The 19,004-nt window shown below is 45.7% G+C and overlaps 1 protein-coding gene across 1 annotated transcript in view; it reads left to right on the forward strand.

Moving 5' to 3' along the window:
- The window catches only part of Ercc3 (ERCC excision repair 3, TFIIH core complex helicase subunit), a 30,332-nt gene continuing 11,328 nt past the window's right edge, over positions 1-19,004 (forward strand). The window contains exons 1-10 of the mRNA XM_038331181.2: positions 1-100; positions 313-518; positions 2,526-2,762; positions 4,537-4,586; positions 5,264-5,399; positions 5,554-5,718; positions 6,734-6,938; positions 8,170-8,484; positions 15,365-15,549; positions 16,574-16,776. Of these exons, the coding sequence (XP_038187109.1) occupies positions 73-100; positions 313-518; positions 2,526-2,762; positions 4,537-4,586; positions 5,264-5,399; positions 5,554-5,718; positions 6,734-6,938; positions 8,170-8,484; positions 15,365-15,549; positions 16,574-16,776 (1,730 nt within the window). The 5' untranslated portion in view covers positions 1-72. The remainder of the gene's footprint in view (positions 101-312; positions 519-2,525; positions 2,763-4,536; positions 4,587-5,263; positions 5,400-5,553; positions 5,719-6,733; positions 6,939-8,169; positions 8,485-15,364; positions 15,550-16,573; positions 16,777-19,004) is intronic.

The raw sequence follows: 19,004 nt of genomic DNA on the forward strand, positions 1-19,004 counted from the left end.
GTTCCTCTAAAAGTTACTCCTCTGGAATTTACGCGGCGTGGAGTGCTGTGGCTCCCTGATCCTGGAACTGTTATGGGCAAAAGAGACCGAGTAGACCGCGGTAAGAACTCCTTGTAGCGGTCCTTGTCTCAGGGTTTGCTCCGGTCTGTTTTGCCCAGGAGATGCGCTGCGGAGCCGGGTGGGAGGTGTTTGCGGGATTCCGTGGGGATCCCGGGATGCAGAGCGCTGGCTCAGGAGAACTTAGCGTTCCCTGTGTAGTGCGGAGGGAATCGTAGAACCTTGCTGGGTTCACTTCTGTGTCTCATGTCTCAGACAAGAAAAAGTCCAAAAAGAGGCAGTATGAGGAGGAAGAGGAAGACGAAGACGACACGCCTGGGAACGACTCTCAGGAGGCGGTGCCCTCAGCGGCAGGGAAACAGGTGGATGAGTCCGGCACCAAAGTGGATGAGTATGGAGCCAAGGACTACAGGCAGCAGATGCCGCTGAAGGGCGACCATACTTCCAGGCCCCTCTGGGTGGTAAGCATAGCCAAAAAGTCTGGGTGGCAGCTAAATCTTGAACATTCCCACACCTCCAAATTTCAAGAGTCAGGAATGCTGCTCTCTGAAGCAGCCGGGGCTGGACGTGCACATTGGAATAGCTGTTGTGACCAGGGCGTTCGTTCTCCATTTCTCCACTGCCCACCACACAGTGGCGAATGCCAGATAACTCAGCAGATAAAGGCTCTTGCTGTCAAGAGTGAGGCCTGAGTCTGTAACAGTACCCACATGGTAGGAGGAGAGAACCGGCTCTGGCAATGTCGACTTTCAACATTGGAACTGTGGCATGCATATACTCACACATACACATACACCACATCCAATCAATCAATCAATTAGTGTGGCATTTCTTTATTTTTTTTTATTGATTTTTATTGAGCTCTACATTTTTTTCCTCTCCCCTCCCTGCCTCTCCCCTCCTCTTCAACCCTCTCCCAAGGTCCCCATGCTCCCAATTTATGCAGGTGATCTTGTCTTTTTCTACTTCCCATGTAGATTAGATGTATGTATGTCTCTCTTAAGGGTCCTCATTGTTGTCTAGGTTCTCTGGGATTATGATTTGTAGGTTGGTTTTCTTTATGTTTAAAAACCACTTATGAGTGAGTACATGTGATAATTGTCTTTCTGTGTCTGGGTTATCTCACTCAAAATGATGGTTTTTAGCCCCACCCATTTGCCTCTGCTGTGTAATACTCTATTCTGTAAATTACCACATTTTCCTTATCCATTCTTTGGTCAAGGGGCATTTAGGTTGTTTCCAGGTTCTGGCTATGACAAACAAAGCTGCTATGAACATAGTTGAGCACATGTCCTTGTGGCACAATTGAGCATCCTTTGGCTATATACCCGAAAGTGGTATTTCTGGGTCTTGAGGAAGGTTGTTTCCTAATTTTATAGCAGTCACCACACTCACATCCAAAGGGGCTGTACCAGCAATGGAGGAGTGTTCCCTTTTCCCCACACCTTCTCCAGAATTCTTTATATTTTTGTGTGTGGGGGATATGTGCACACATTGTGCAGGTATGCTCATGGGGGTGCTTCTAGAGCCCTGAGATTGATGTCAGGTTGTTTTCCTCAATCACTTGTCACCTATTTGCCCAGCTCCCTGCTTTGGCTAGACTGATTGACCTGTGACCTCTCCCCCGCTTCTTCTGCCTGTGTGCCCACCCACCTATTCCTACCTCTTCCAGCTCTGGTTATACACATGCACTACCGTTCCCGGTAGATAATACACATGCATGACCAAAGCATGAACTCAGGTCCTCATGCTTGCTTAGCAAGCTCTTTACCCACCCAGCCATCTCCCCAACCACTGAATAGTTTGTGTTAGGTAACAATTTACTTCCTCATTTTAAAAAAGATCTTCTAACTTCTATGTATGTGCGAGTACCTGCATGTATGTGCGCCACATGTGTCTGGTTCCCAAGGAGGCCAGAAGAATGTGTCAGATTAGGGGGAGGGGGAGGGAAATGGGAGAAGAGGAGGAGGTGGAAATTTTTAATAAAAAGAAAAATAAAAAGAATGTGTCAGATTCCCTAAAACCGGACTAACAGGCTGTCATGAGTGAGCTACCTGATACAACCATTGGGAATGGAACCTGGGTCTTTGCAAAAGCAACAGTGCTCTAAACCTGAGCCCCTTTTCAAGTTAATGGAAGGCATGTATTTGGTAGCTAAGTTTGCTTGACTTAGAATATATAATGTTCTACACACATTTTCACTCTAGCCAAAAGACAATATGAAAATTTTAAGTTAGGGAAGATTTCTGTATATGGAACATTGGGAACCTTTTCTCTCTGCTCTTCTATATCTAAATTACTATATTATACTATATTAAAATACTAGGACCCTACAGTTGCCTGAATGACTGGTTGCAAGAATATCTTTAGCAGTTAACAGCTTATCTTCTTTGATAATGACATGAGAGCCTAGTGGTCTCTGCAGCCCATTAATATCCTTGCCTGTTGTGTTCACTTGATGTTTTTAGGCTCCTGATGGCCACATTTTTCTGGAAGCCTTCTCTCCAGTTTACAAGTATGCCCAAGACTTCCTGGTGGCAATTGCAGAGCCAGTGTGCCGGCCTACTCATGTCCACGAATACAAGCTAACTGCCTACTCCCTCTACGCAGCTGTCAGTGTCGGGCTGCAGACCAGCGACATCACGGAGTACCTCAGGAAGCTCAGTAAGACTGGGGTCCCCAATGGCATCATCCAGTTTATTAAGGTGAGTGGTTAGCGGTTCTAGCTGTCTTTATAATGTGCAGTGGTGTGCTCAGGTACTGATATTGCCATCAGAATGTCTGGCTTGTATCTCCTTTGGTAGCACAGTAGCTGATTGCCTAGCTGCTGCTGCTGCTTTGGATCCAGTTGTGGTTCTGACTGAGGCTATGTTTCCTGTGAGTTGCTCCTAGCCCTGGGATAATAATTCAGGTCCAGTCTAACAAGGGTTATTTGGAAAAACAGCTCTGAATGGGTGTTGCTAGAGACCACATTTTTTATGTGTGTGTGTGTGTGTGTGTATGTATGTGTATATATACAAATTTTTTTGAAATCCCAATATACCTGAATTTGGTAAGACTAAATGAGGCCATAAGAGTGAGACCTCACAGTCAGGAAGGTGCTTGTCTTTATTAGGAGACATCATACAGCTGTCATAAGTCCCTTCTTCATAGGACTGTGTAGAAAGAAGGTGGCTCTCTACCAGTCAGGAGACCTTGCCACAAACTCAATCATCTGGGCCTGGGCCATTCATCATGAGCATCTAGAACTCTCAGAAAATAAATCTTTGTATGGTGTTGTTGGTGGCTGGCTATTATAGATAGTGAGCTCCATTTAAGGTTAAATACTTACTCAAGACCCATGGTAAATGAATTGTACTAGGGAAAGTCAGAACTTCAAATGTTGAAGTGAGGAGGGTTCCAAGGGAGTGGCAGTTGAATCTTAAGTGGTCAAAGAAATGGGACAGTGAGCAGTTTCGTTACCATTAGCAAATCTGAAAGGGCTCCACATCGGATTTTACATCTGTAAGCAGAATACCATGCATCCACTCCTGGAGAAGCTTTGGACTCCGCAGAGTTCTCTACCATGTTGTTGTGACACAGAGGGTTGTCCAAGGAGAATGCACCAGAGCTAGGTCCAGTCTTGGTGGAAAGCTGCCTACAAGGATGACGGCGTTGGGGCAGTGCTGCGGCGGTCTGAGGGCAGCTCAAATTCTGATTGTGAGTTACCATTGCCAACACACAAATGACAGGATTCCTTCCAGCAGATTGGAACCTGAGAGGATTTATACTATATTTCCTGTCACCAAGAAGCTTACATTGTCCTGGGCATGGTGGCACATTCCTCTGATCCCAACTGTCCGGGGAGAAGAACTGAAAGTTCAAAGCTAGGCTAATCAATTTATTAGAACTTGTCTCAAAAGTTAAAAATAGAGGTGGAAGTGATTAGGGATATAGCTTCATGGTCCTGAGTTCATTTGCCAAGAGAAAGGGTTTCTCTATGTACCCTAAGCTGTCTTGGAATTCCCTCTGTAGATCAGCCTGGACTTGAACCCAGAGATTGATCTGGTTCTGCCTCCCAGGTGCTGGGATTAAAGGCGTGTGCCACCCCCGCCCAGTTGGGAAATGAGAACATTGGTGGAGAGGCCTAAGCCTTTTGAACTTACAGTGTACTCACTATGTGCCTGATGACTTCTGGGAGCTGTTTTAGTTCTGGTGGGGCGGGATGAGCCTCCAGATCAGGATGGGGGCCGTGGACAAGCAGGGGAAGGTAAAATGGCAAACACAGCAGTGCTTTTTAGCAGTGTTTTATAAATAAAAAGCTAGGCATGTGAATTAGGTAGGAGGAGCTTCTTTCGTCTCTAAAACAGCTCCCTTTAGGCAGATATGACTGCACATGAGATTTTCCTAAAGCAAAGTCAACTCTTCACTTGGCTGTGCTAAGGCATGTCGTTCTGGGGACTGAGATTTGCCTGTTTGCTGGTGTTCTCTCTCTTGTAGTTGTGTACTGTCAGCTATGGGAAAGTCAAGCTGGTCCTGAAGCACAACAGGTAAGAGGAGGAATGAGGCACTGCTCTCTGATGCCAGGGAGGAGGGAGGACCGTGGGTAGGGACTGGGCTCAGGCTCTGCTTGAGACAAAAATGGAAAATTGAGAGGACTTGGGAAGGGAAGGTAGTCCCTCACCTTGTAATCTACTTGACTTCTTCCAGCTGATAATCAAGAATTCTAGCTGGGCATGGTGGTACACACCTTTAATCCCAGTGCTTGGGAGGCAGAAGCAGGCTGATTTCTGAGCTTGCGGCCAGCCTGGTCTTACAGAGTGAGTTCCAGGACAGCCAGGGCTACACAGAGAAACACTGACTTAAAAACAAAACAAAACAAAACAAAACAAAAAAAAATTCTAGAAGTTAAAATTTGCATACAATAGTAGTTTTTTATATAGATGTTTCAGAGAAGAATGTTAGCAAAGCAGTGATCATACTCAGACTGCATGCATTTATGACTTGCGTTCAGCTGTACTCTTTCCCAGAAAACCTTCCTGTTGCTGACAGGATCTCCTGTGACTCTCAGCATGTTATGTCTTCACTTGTAGCTACTATCTTTGATTTGACGAAGGTATGGGAAGTTATGAGGCTATAATTTTCAGATCATCTAATTGAATTAGATGCAGAATGTTCTGGAAATGGTGTGGTGGTCAGTAGGGACCTCCCTCCTCCCTGCTTGTAGGTACTTCGTTGAAAGTTCCCACCCTGATGTCATCCAGCATCTTCTTCAAGACCCTGTGATCCGCGAATGTCGCTTGAGGAACGCGGAGGGGGAGGCTACAGAACTCATCACAGAGACCTTCACAAGCAAATCTGCTGTGCGTGAGCTCCTGGGTTACCTGGGGCTGGGAACTTAGGACCTCAGTTCTCCTGTAAGCCAGCACTGGCAGGCTAGCCGCCCTGCTGCTCTTGCCCCTTACAGCGTCAGTTCATGGCTGATAACAAGAGTCCCATACTGCCTTTCTCTTCCAGATTTCTAAGACTGCAGAAGGCAGTGGCGGGCCTTCTACCTCCCAGGTGGGAGACCCACAGGCCAAGTCTGACATCCCCAAAGACCTGTTTGATTTTTATGAGCAAATGGACAAGGATGAGGAAGAGGAAGAAGAGACCCAGACAGTCTCCTTTGAAGTCAAGCAGGTTAGTGAATGCTTCCTGGTTTGTTTACCAGTCCAGCCATGTGTCAGCAGCACCCTCTACTCCGAGAGAAAGGGATCCCTATATGTTTCCAGTTTTGTTCTTACCAGTGTGGCCCCTGATAGTCTCCTGAGGTGATGATGGTCTGAAGGTCCTTCCTGGGCTAGGAGGCTGGTTTCCACAGGATCCATTTTGGTTCTGATTAAAGTTCATTTTGAGGAGACCAGGAATGGTGTTCTGTTGGTAGAAAAGCTTTCCTAGCCTGTGTAAGTCCCTGGGTTCAGTCACTAGCACCATATAAACTGGGTGTGGTGATGTACGTCTGAAATCTGAGCCCAACATCCTCGACTGGCCTGGGCTAGATGCCACTTGTCTCACAAAAACCAAAGCAACAAGGAAAAAACAACCCACTAAACAAAAAATTTCGTTTTGCCCATGTTCCTAGTTTGTGCTGTTTCTGTGCTAACCTTCTTTGATGGAGGAGAGTTATCTGTCTATGTTTCTTTCATTGGTTAATTAATAAAGAAAACTGCCTTGGCCCTTTAAGAGACAGAAAATTAGGTAGGTGGAGTAGACAGAACAGAATTGTGGGAACAAGGAAGTAGAGTTGGGGAGACGCTTCAGGCAGTCTCCATAGGGAGTCTCCATGCTGCTCCTCTCCGAGATGGACGCAGGTTAAGATCTCTCCTGGTAAGCCACACCTCGTGGTGCTACCCAGATTACTAAATATGGGTTAAAGGAAGATGTGAGAATTAACCAATAAGAGGCTGAAACTATGGGCCAGGCAGTGTTTAAAAGAATACAGTTTCCGTGTAATTATTTCGGGTGTAAAGTTAGCTGGCGGCCGGGTGGCGGGACACAGCCCCACCGCTTCACACTACACTTCTTGTTAGCAAGCAAAATCTGAAACTGTGTTCATCTAGATAAAACTCCAGATATTGATCGTGAGGCCCTTTTGAATGTTGTCTTGAGTGCGTTTCGGGGTTGAGATTATCAGGTGTCCTTTGCTGGCTCCTAGGAAATGATCGAGGAGCTGCAGAAGCGCTGCATCTACTTAGAGTACCCTCTGCTGGCAGAGTATGACTTCCGGAATGATTCTCTCAACCCTGACATCAACATTGACCTGAAGCCCACAGCCGTGCTCAGACCCTATCAGGAGAAGAGCCTGCGGAAGATGTTTGGAAATGGGCGAGCACGCTCGGGAGTCATCGTTCTTCCCTGTGGTAAGTGAGGCCTGAGTGGAGGAGGCTCCGCCTTTGTCTGCTGGCTGCCCCCTGTCCTGTTCAGTGTGTCTCCCTGCTAGCACCTTGCCTGTGAATGGCCATGGTCAGACCACTTCCTAGTTCTGGACTGAACTGATTTTTATTGAAGTGCTTGCTTTGCGCAGCCTGTAGTCTAGGCCTGAACGTACATCAGGGCTCATTCAGTTGGTGTGGAGAATGGCTGTGAATGGCTCTGCTAGGGAACCTGTGGAGTCCTGACTAATAGTGGAGGTGTCAGAGAAACCTGGAGCGTGCTGTGCAGGTAGACAGCGGTGCTGTGCAGGTAGACAGCGGTGCTGTGCAGGTAGACAGCGGTGCTGTGCAGGTAGACAGCGGTGCTGTGCAGGTAGACAGCGGTGCTGGCGGTGCTGCTGGGCATGGGCACGGTTCCTACGCAGGGAAATCAGTCTTGTAAAATGTAATCTGGAGGCTGCCTCACCAGACGTGTTGCTTGTTTCTGGATGGCTTGTGATGGGTGTGAGGAAAGGCAGCAGACACACGCGTTTGCACACACGCACCCCCTTTTGTCAGACTTAACAGTTCAGTGTCAGGTCTACCGAGGTTCACAATCAGAGGCCATTACAGATTCATCTGGGAACTCCAACCTGGACACAATTTGCAGAGATGGGCCTCTGCCTTCAGTTCTCTTCAGAAAGCTTCATGGGTTATGTCAGAGATAAGGGCGAAATTGTTGAACAGTTTGATCTTTTTCACCTTAATCTTCTAATGGAAGGGGAAACTAAAGTAAGAAGTTCAAAGAATTTTGTCTTCTCTGACTTTGCCAGAAGCGTGCACGCTTTGTGCTTTCCTGAGCCTTGATTGTCCTATTAGGTTAAAGCTGTCATTTGCCTACAATGTGTGCTGGGTACCTGTGACCACAGGCAAATACTCTTCTTTAAACTGATGGTAGCAGGAGCATCCTTCTCATTGTTGGTTCTAACATTTTACCATTTATGTGAGATACATATAAGGAGCTACCGAAGGGCCTTCTACTAATTCTCATAAACAAGTACCAAGTGGGTCATCTCTTTATGAAGAAAGCAGCCTGAAGCAGTAAGTGCCTTACAGATACTGTCTCTGAGGACCAGTTTATGGATTTTGCCTAGATTCTGGTCCTGTTGAGCCCTTCTGTCTGTTCCTGACCTTTGTTCCAGTCTTGTGTTGGGTAGCATTGCCCTTTGCTTGCGCGTAGGTGCTGGGAAGTCCCTGGTCGGTGTGACTGCTGCGTGCACTGTCAGGAAGCGCTGCCTGGTGCTGGGTAACTCAGCCGTGTCTGTGGAGCAGTGGAAAGCGCAGTTTAAGATGTGGTCCACCATCGATGACAGCCAGATCTGCCGCTTCACCTCGGATGCCAAGGACAAGCCCATTGGCTGCTCCATTGCCATTAGCACTTACTCTATGCTGGGCCACACCACCAAAAGGTCCTGGGAGGCTGAGAGAGTGATGGAGTGGCTCAAAACCCAGGAGTGGGGCCTCATGATCCTTGACGAGGTGCACACCATTCCAGGTAAGGATGGGGAGGCTGACTGTCTGTTTATGCAGATAAAAGCTGACCCATTGGGGGGTTGCAGGTGACTGCTTTGTATTCTACCTACTGACTAGCAAAGCTTTGACATAATCACAGAGCCTGACGGGATGGCTCTGGGAGGTGATGTGTACATCCAGAGCCTCCTCAGTCACTGGTTTCTTTCTGCACCTTCTCATTGTTGAAACTTAACCCTTAACCAGGAAACTGAGCCAAGAGCACTACATAACCCTTAATGATACTGTTGTGTTTCATTTAATGAAGGCTGAAGTATAAATCAGACTTCTCCAAATGCAGGCGTATCTTTTCCTTACAACAGCCGCAGTGATACAGTCTGTCAATCTGCTGTAAAGTCATCCATTTAGAGTACAACCCAGCAGGCTTGCAAAGTTCTGGAGCTGTGCGGCCCTCACCATGATCTAGCTTAGAACATCTCCTGCGTCTGTTTTCAGCCAGGCCTTATTTTCCTCTGCATCTAAGGCAACCCACGCTGCGTTCTGACTCTAGATCAGTGCTCTCAACCTTCTTAATTCAACGACCCTTTAATACGGTTCCTCATGTTGTGGTGACCCCACAATAATAATATAATAAAATGTTATTTTATTATAGTAATAATAAAATATAATAATAAAATTATTATTACTGCTACTACTACTATTTCGGAGAAAGGGTTTTTCTGTGTAGTCCTGGCTATCTTGGAACTTGCTCTGTAGATCAGGCTAGCCTCAAACTCACAGTGATTCCTCTGTCTCTGTCTTCTGAGTGCTGGGATTAAAGACATGTGCCACCACAGCCTGGCCATAAAATTGTTTTTGTTGCTACTTCATAACTATAATTTTACTGCTGTTATGAATCATGATGTAAGTATCTGATATGCAGGATATTTGATATGTGGCCCCTGTGAAAGGGTCGTCTGACCCCAGAAGGGTCACAGCCCACAGGCTGAGAACCACTGTTCTAGATGTACCATTTCTGGGAGTTTTCCTATAAAAAAAACAATGCAGTACTTATTTTCCTGTATCTGTCATCTTGTGTCTTAACAGTGATGTGTTCCTTTTACTGATAGACAGCGATCTAAACAAATGGTTCTCTTGAGTTTGGTTGTTGGTGGTGTTATACTGTTGTGGTTTTTGATTTTTGGAGATGTGCTCTTTCTGCGTTGCCCAGGCTGGTGTCAGACTCCTGGGCTCACAGGGACCCTTCACCTGAGCCTCCTGAGTAACTGTGACTGTTAGGTATGAGTCAGCATGCCTGGCTAGGCAGCTCTTCTTGAGAAGAGAGGTTAAGGAAGACCTCTGGTCTAAAGCAGAGATTCTTCTACTTTAGAGAGGCATTTTTTAAAATTTAATTTTATTTTATGTACATTGGTGTGAAGGTGTCAGATGCCCTGAAACTGGAGTTACAGGCAGTTGTGAGCTGCCATGTAGGTGCTGGGAATTGAACCCAGGTCCTCTGGGAGGTCAGACAGTGCTCTTAACCACTGAGCCATCTTTCCAGCCTGAGACAGGCATTTTTACAGAGAACATTCAGAACACTGAAAATGGGTTGCCCACCGTTGATGTTTTTTTGTATGGTGAGAGCTCTTCCAGGGTCTGTACATGTCTGAGGATAACTAGAGATGTTAATAGAGGGCTCATAGACATACAGCAGAGGCTGGATGTCTTTGAGGAGGGAAAATGACAAGGGGCCAGAGCAGCTTGAGGACTCGTGGACCCTGGTGGAGATGAGGCTTATACCGTTCACCTCTGAGGAAGAAGCCATCTAAGGATCAGAAACAGAGTCACCTGAGCTGACTTACAATAGGAATCGCTCTGGCTACTGAGCATAAGCACTTTGGGAACAATGAAAGAAGTAGACTTATGGAGTCCCAAGGCTTGAGCCAGGGAGAACACAGTAAGATGAAGACAATCTGATTGGACAGGCCACAGAGATCCCAAGAACAGGTTAGATGTGAGGGCAGAAAGAAAGGCGAAATCAAGGATGAGACTAAGGCTTTGTTTTGAGTGAAGGAAGTTCAGCAGGGCATTCATTGAAATGAGACAGCTTTGGAAACAGCATGCTACCTACCAAGGGACAGCCGGGAGTCTCTTAGACTTTAGACATACTGATTTGCATTGTCAGATGAGTTCAGGCAATGACCAGAACGTTAGGAAACAACATTAGCAAGGATATTCACATGCTGTGTCTGCACTAACAGTGTAAGCATCATTAGCCATCAGGGAAATGACTATTAAGACACAAGTTGTCACTTTACTCCAAATAGAATGCCTAAAATGAGAATCGTGGCATGACCAGTACAGAGGAGATTTTAGATCAGAGGGATTGCAGAGTGGATGGTTGCTCTGTAGAACAAATCGACATCCACTGTGAAATCACAGCATGATTTTTCTGTACACTGTTGGAAATGAGAACAGATTTATGTAGAAATATCTATTCTTGAATGTTTCCATAGCAACTCTATTCCTAATCTCCAAAATTCAGTGGTCATCTGGGGATGTTTAGATAAGCAGACGCCAGCACATCTGTAGACTAGAACACAACTTGTCAGTAAAGAGGGATGAACATGCAATAGCTTGCCTAAGTTTCAGGGGCATGGTGCTGAAAGAAGCATGTGGTTACACATGCATGACACTGTCAGACGATATCATCATGTTAGTGAACAGGCCAGTGGTTGCTGGGGCAGCACTCAAGGAGGACACTAATGACCAGCATATTAGCAGTTTTGAGGGAGCAATAAATTGATCTATGTCCTGATTTTGGTGTAGACATACAAATCTCTCTCTCTCTCTCTCTCTCTCTCTCTCTCTATCATGGAACTGATACCCCTTCCCTATCACATTTATTTTGTAATAATTTAGAAACTCAACCTTCAAGAGTATGGGTATCCAGGTCTGCCAGGATTAAAGCTGATGGTGTAGAAAGTCATGTTTTAAATGAGTTTAAGATTATTTTACAGTAGTTCCCTTGGGCTGGGTATGAAGCCTGGGAGGGATGAGAGTGTACACTTTCTGAGAGTGTATTTAATGCATGCTGCTGTTCTTAACTGAAATCTCAAATTCAGGGGTGTGGGAGCCTAGTATCAGGTCATAGGCCTAAAGTTCATAGTGTGGTCTCTGTTCTCTGGTCTGGTTCCCAACATCACTTGTTTGTCTTTGGTATAAAAGTGAAACCAAGCTTTGAGTTCAGGCTTTTGAGTGTATTGTATAAGAGTTCCTGTGTTGAGCCAGGTGACGGTGGTGCCTGCTTTTAATCCCAGTACTCAAGAGCAGGAGGCAGGTGGATCTTCGTGAGTTTGAGGTAAACCTGGTCCAGAGAGTGAGTTCCAGGACAGCCAGGGCTATACAGAGAAACCCCTACATCACAAAACAAAACACAAACAAACAAAACAACAACAGGAAGGAAGGGAGGGAGGGGGGGGGGGGGGGAGAGAGAGAGAGAGAGAGAGAGAGAGAGAGAGAGAGAGAGAGAGAGAGAGAGAGAGAGAGAGAGAGAGAGAAAGACTGATTTCATATATTGGAAGCAATTCTGAGAGATGGTGGGGTCTTTAAGAGAAGGCTTTTGGTCATGTGTATCACCGGCATATGGAGTTAATTCTGTTCTCCCGGGATCCCAGTTAGCTCCTGCAAGAGCAAGTGGTTACAAAAGAGCAAGGCTTCCAGACTCTGTGGGAGCTTTTCTGCATGTGTGATGCTGTATCCACAGCTCTCACAAGAGTCCACACAAGTGGGGCTACCTAATCTTGTACGTTAGTGTTCATTTTGCTCTGACAACAGAGGATGAAGTAATAACACTGCAAGCCCTATTGACTGGCAGTCAAGCCCCAAGAACTGCTATTAAATAGAGATGTGAGCAAATCAGTAAATTTTCTGACGTCCTACTTTGATTACATTGGATCCACCAAAGTGCTTCATCTTTGAGGTCTCAAAAGATAAGCTTTTTCTCTTACTGGTCTTTTAAGAAGGAACCTTGTTGGGCCAATTTATTAATACTTTTATGTTGTAATGAACTAGGAAGATAGCTCAGTTAGTACAGTGCTTGCCTAACACACGCACCTCTAGGTTTGCTCCCCAGCCTCATATAGATTAAAGGCATAAGGCACCACCACCCGGCCAGTTCTCCTGATTTAACAAGCATTTATTGAGACTTGGCATTAAAGATACAGAGATACATCCCAAATGAACTGTAGACTTAGCTTTACATCACAGTGATGCAAACTGCACCCAGAGGGAGGAAGGTGATGCCATTTATGTGAAATTCAAGGAGAAGGCAGACTTCTTTGACAGCAGAAGTCAGGGTGGTGGTCTCTGTTGACAGAGGGGTGATGTTGTGCTCAGTGTTCCATCTGTGACTGTGAAGGGTCCTCTCAGTACAGCGTGCCTCACTCACCTGGGGCAGTTGTGGTGGCTGCCAGAAATGGCCTAGAGGATGCAGATTCAAAAAAATTCAGATCAAGTTCTCCTTTGTCCCTGTTACCTGTTCTGCCTCCCAGGCCCACACTGTGTTGTACTTGTTGCCTGGGCCTCTGATGCTTCTCTTAGTAAAGGAAAGCCTGGGATCCTTTGCTGTTACTTTTTTTGGGTCAGCAATTGTTGCTCAGAGATAACCATGACATGAACGTTTTATTTGCTTTTGTATTTTGGTATACTTTTTGTTGTGTTTGCCCATATAAGTTTTCAAAAATTGTTTTCGTGTATGATACTTAAAACTGATCATTTACTTGGAGTCTTTCCGTCCTGTTCTTCTATGACTGTTTTGTTTAATTTGTCTTTTGGAATATTCTGGCCTCTTCATCTTCCAATTGGGTGGATTGAGAGGTCCTTCTGTCTATGTGTTGCTTTTATTGGTTAATGAATAAAGAAACTGCCTTGGCCTGTTGATAGGGCAGAACTTAGGTAGGTGGGGAAACTGGACTGAATGCTGGGAGAAGGAAGGCAGAGTCAGAGGGAAGCCATGGATCTTCTGCCTGAGACAGACGCTGGGAACATTACCCTACTGGTAAGCCACTGCCATGTGGCAATACACAGATTTATAGAAATCGGTTAAATTCATATGTAAGAATTACCCAATAAGAAACTAAAGCTATTGGGCCAAGCAGTGATTTAATTATTACAGTTTCTGTGTGATTATTTTGGGCCTAAGCTAGCGGGGCAGCTGGGAACCAACAAGCGACCTCCCTTCTCCAACAATTGGGTTTCTTTTTAGGGTATCATTGGCCCCATCTTTAATTATATTATAGAATAAACATGACACTGTGTGTACTGAAGATTGAAGCCAGGGTTTCATGCTTGTAAAGCGTATGCTCTTCCACTGAGCTACACCTCCAACTCCATGAATTAAACACTTTTTCCTCCTTTGGAAAAGCAGGCAAGCCAGGTTTTATTGAGAAGCAGAGTAACAGCTCCCTGTGGGATGTGTGGGTGGGCTGTCCCCCAGATGTGTTGCCCAGCCCAAAACTCTTTAAAAAATTATATTTACTTTTGGGGAGAGCATGTGTATGCCATGTCCAGGGTTTGGAGGTCAGCGGGAGCTGATTCTTTCCTTCCTCCATGTTGATCCCAGACTCTGAATTCAGGTCCTTAGGCCTGGCAGCAAGTGTTTTTACCTGCTAAGCCATCTCATTGGTCACCCAACTTAAAACATCTTAATCTTCTTCCAAAGTGTTAAAAGTTTTAAAAGCTGTGGCCATGGAAACCTACAAATTGGAGGACCAGAGTTCAAGTTTCAGGAACCCACAAACACGCTGGATGTGCTAAGGTTTATCTGTAATCCTAGCACTCCTGTCCTGTGGGAAGACGGAAAGTGGCAGCAACAGAATCCCTGGATGCTGCTAATCATCTAGCCTGGCATATGCAATGGTACACCACAAAGAGACCCTGCCTCAGACAAGGTGGAGGATAGGTGGTCTTCTAATGTCCACACGTGTACTGTAGCATGTGGGTAGCTGCATAGAAGCACACCCACACAAGATTTTTAAAAAGTTGTTTCCCATTTATTTGATAAAATCAGGAATTATAGTCAGGCGGTGGTGGCGCACACCTTTAATCCCAGCACTCAGGAGGCAGAGGCAGGCGGATCTCTGTGAGTTCGAGGCCAGCCTGGTCTATAAGAGCTAGTTCCAGGACAGGCTCCAAAGCTACAAAGAAACCCTGTCTTGAAAAACCATCAAAAAAAAAATCAAAACAAAGGAAGAAAATGAAAGTTGCTTCTTGATGAAAGTAAGTCTCATTGGTATTGTTGGGTGTTTTGTTTTGTTGAGACAGGTCTCACTCTGTAGTCCTGGCTGTCTTGGAACTTACTATATAGAACAGGCTGGCCTCAAACTCTGAACGATCCACTTGTGTCTGCTTCCAGAGTGCTGAGTCTAAAGGCATGTACCACCATGCCTGATTTAATTGGTATCTTTTTGGGAATCAGAGAAGAAGGATGCTTAAGCAAACTAGTGACTGAGCTTCATCATTCCCGTGAGCTGTTTGCTCTCTGGTTTAAGGGGGAATGGTAGAAGGCAGAGCAGAGCTGGCTTGCTCTCTTCCCCCACATCCTAGCTTCCCTAGCTGCAACCTGGGGACAAGCTTCAGGATAAATGATTTGTGTGGCTTGAAGTCAAGTCATATTTGCTGCTGCTGTCTGGACTCTAGACAGTGTTGGTAGGAGAATTCTGGTATTTGTGAACTTGGAACTCCTTGAAGTCATTTATCCCTTGTTCTGAAATACTCTTGCTTTGTTGTTCTTGTTTGGAACCAGAGTTCAGCTCCCTAGTCCCAGGGTCAGCCATATGGTGTGGCAGATCAGTGCCAAGCTTCAACTGTGTGTGGTACCTTCTCAGTGTAGGAAGTGATGATGTGAATCTTCCCTTTGTCCACAGCCAAGATGTTCCGGCGAGTGCTGACCATAGTGCAGGCCCACTGTAAGCTGGGTTTGACTGCAACCCTTGTTCGGGAGGACGACAAAATCGTTGACTTAAATTTCCTGATTGGGCCCAAGCTTTATGAAGCCAACTGGATGGAGCTGCAGAACAACGGGTACATCGCCAAAGTCCAGTGTGCCGAGGTATTTGCATCCCTGGGTTGCGAACTAAGGACTCCTCCAATGGGAGGAGTCTCCCATTCCTCATGGGCAGACAAACAGGTCAGGACCCAGTCTAAATGAGCATGCCGTACCATAACCATAACCATACCGTAGTCCCTTGATAGGTGAGCCATACCTCACAGCAGAGTGCAGTGGAATCCTCTGTCTCTGCCATGTGGTAAAGTCGGGAAGCCAGTACAGACTGTGCCTCTGCACAGTTCACTCCCTGCTCCTCCTGTGATGAACTCTGGGCACTCTGTCCACCTTTACCCCAAAGCATTGCTGCAGCAGCCTGTGTGGGCAGCCACTTAAACTAATTCCAGTGCCAAAGTCCTAAGAAAATAGATTGGTCCTTATGGTGTTATTTCTGAGGACACATTTTTCTAATACTGTTTTTTAGTGAATACTGCATGAGTGTGTGCTAAAATCCATAGTCAAAGGTAAGTCTTTGAGCAGGAATTATGTACAGTGCAGATAAGCTAGAGCAGGAGATGATTGACAGTCTGGGCATAGTAGAATGGGTATGCGTAAGATTTCATTACTCAAATGGTGTCAGTTTAAACTTTGTGAGTTGTGTATTTGGTGGATTTTTCCATTTAGTATTTTCAGACATTTGATTGTATGAAACTGAAGTCATGGAAAAAAAATAACTATTATATTGAAATAAAATTCACCTACCATTGTTTTTGTTTTTTTAATTAAAAAAACATTTCTTGTGGTGTGTGTGTGTGTGCGTGCCTCAGTGTGCCTCAGTGTGCCTGTGTAGGGTGAGGACTACTCTCGGGGATTGTATCTCTCTTACTACCTTCTGGAGTCTGAGAATCAAACTCAGATCACTAGGCTTTGCAAGTCCAAGTACCTCTGCTTGTTGAGGTGTTCAAGCCACTGATACTTGAATTTTTTTTCGAAGCTGATTCTGCTAAATAAACAGCATCAAAAGTCCTTAATGGTGTGATGTCTTGTTTTGCAAAATGATCCCTTATTCCTTATTCTTACTGTGTCTCAGGTTTGGTGCCCGATGTCTCCTGAGTTCTACCGGGAGTATGTGGCAATTAAAACAAAGAAGCGTATCCTGCTGTACACCATGAATCCCAACAAGTTCAGAGCCTGCCAGTTTCTGATCAAGTTCCATGAGCGGAGGAATGACAAGATTATTGTCTTTGCCGACAACGTATTTGCCTTGAAGGAATATGCCGTTCGGTTGAACAAGTAAGAGATGAAAATTTTGACTTGCCATTGAGAGTATGGGGGTGGGAGCCTGTTTCTGTGACCTCTCAAGAACTCTCTGGGATCTAAGGATTTCTGTTCTCTGCCCTTTCTCAGTAGCTGGCAAGACATAGGAGCATATAGTCAGGGTCAGAGGCTAGAAGTTGTAGAAAAGAGGAGTCTGATCATCCAGCCCTGGACTGCAAAGACCAATGAGTCAACGTTTCAGGCTAAGTGAGAACTGAGATTGGAGTTGAGGCCAGATTGTAAGGTCCATAGGGCAAGGTGGAGTGGCTCGTATCCCAGGTGTACTTGCTTTTCTCATCACTGAGTAGATGTCTGGTAGAATCAACTCAAGGGAAGAGAGGCTCATTTGGGCTCATGTGTTGTGATGGATGAGCAGTTTCTGGTACCTGTTTGCCTACCCAGTTTCCCTGAAGGAGCCACTTTCAACTCTTTTGTGCTACTTTTTCTTACTTTTTAACTGGTAGCTTTGTGACAATTTTTGGTTTGTCATTATAGAAATTGCCTATTGACTTGTAGTGTGAGAGTTGAGGTTTAGCTTTCTTGCATATGACACTCTGCACCCCTCCCTCCTAACATGGTAACAGTCCAAGCTGGGGGTTAAACCAATACTCAGTGTTACATTGTTCTGACTGTGCCAGCGTTGTCCAGGCAGGGTTTTATAGTATGCTTTGGTTGCATTTTTTTTAATGAACATGTTTTGTTTTTCCTGGAAATTATACTTGCCTTGTTGCTTTGGCCTTCTGCATATTCTTCCCCAAATTCCTTTTGTAAGCATGAACTCCCTCAGTAGCACCACGAACCTCTCAGTTGTCTGTCTTCCCTGCTGGACTCCTGCTCCCGATTCTTTCCTTCTACTCTGGCCTGTAGGACGAGAGCTGTCCCCCTGCCGTTGTGGAGCTTTCTGTAGACTCATCTTAGAAATCCTCAGAGCCTTTTCTTGCATTGGAGCTTCATCTCCAGTCTCAAAGCTGGGCACATGACCTGGCAGTCTGAAGGAGGGAAACTTTGTCGTCTTTGAATTCTTCATTTCCTCTCTCTTACCTGTTTCCCTCTGTGTCTTAGTTAGGGTTTCTAGTGCTGTAAAGAGACACCATGACCACAGCAACTTTTATAAAGGAAAACATTTAATTGGGTGGTTTGCTTGCAGTTCAGAGGTTCAGGTCGTTGTCATCATGGTGGGACATGGTGGTGTGCAGGCAGAAGTAACTGAGAGTTCTGTATCTTGCAGGCAACAGGAAGTGATCTGACACACTGGGCAGTATCTTGAGCATATGTGAGACTCAAAGCCCGCCTCCACAGTGACACACTTCCTCCAACAAAACCACACCTCCCAATAGTGCCACTCCCTTTGGGGGGCATTTTCTTTCAAACCACCACACTCTGGAACCCATCTTCACCTTCCAGTTCCATTCTCTTATCACCCCCATCTCCCTTCTTCTTCCCAACATGTTTTATTTTCTTGCTTTTGAAATAATACTGTGGCCTCTGGGCCTTGTTTATTCTTAGCTTGTGGCAAAAGCCCTGGTATGTGTCAGAGAACTTCCAGGTGTCTCTGTCTTCCCATCTTCATTGCAGCCCACTGCAGGACACAGATGCTGTGTGACAGTGGGAGTGGGCAGAGGGCACAAGCACATTCCCATCTGTGTGACCACAGGAAGGCGATTTGCCACTCTGAACCTCTTTTGCCTCTTGGTCACGTTGACCTGCGCCACTTATCACAGGGGATGCTTGAACCTGGTGTCTCTGTGTTCACTACAAGTGAGAATCCCTTCATGGTAGGAATGGTACCTTTTTCCATTTCCGTAGGGGAGAAGCCTCGTAATTCAAGGGCCTGCAACTGATTTCCAGATGGATGGAGGACTTTAAAAAGGAGCCCCTAAACCTGTTCTGATGAGTGTGGCTTCCCAGCATTTTCTCTAACATGATGTGCAGAAAATGTTAGGGTTATGCAGGGCCCTGGATCCTCATAGTACCGGGGACAGCAGCTCACATCTGGGCTGTCCAAAGGTCCCTGTCTGAATGTGCAGCTGTGCAGGCCCTGTCCAGCCTCCCCACAAATGAGACATTTGATTGTAGGCTCACTATGGGACACAGTGTGAGACAAAAGAATGAGACATTTGATTGTAGGCTCACTATGGGACACAGTGTGAGACGAAAGGAGCAGCAGTGGTGCTGTGGGCCCAGGCTGTGCACTGCTGCTCTAG

Source organism: Arvicola amphibius, chromosome 5 (genome assembly GCF_903992535.2).
Source record: "Arvicola amphibius chromosome 5, mArvAmp1.2, whole genome shotgun sequence".
Classification (NCBI taxonomy): Eukaryota; Metazoa; Chordata; class Mammalia; order Rodentia; family Cricetidae; genus Arvicola; species Arvicola amphibius.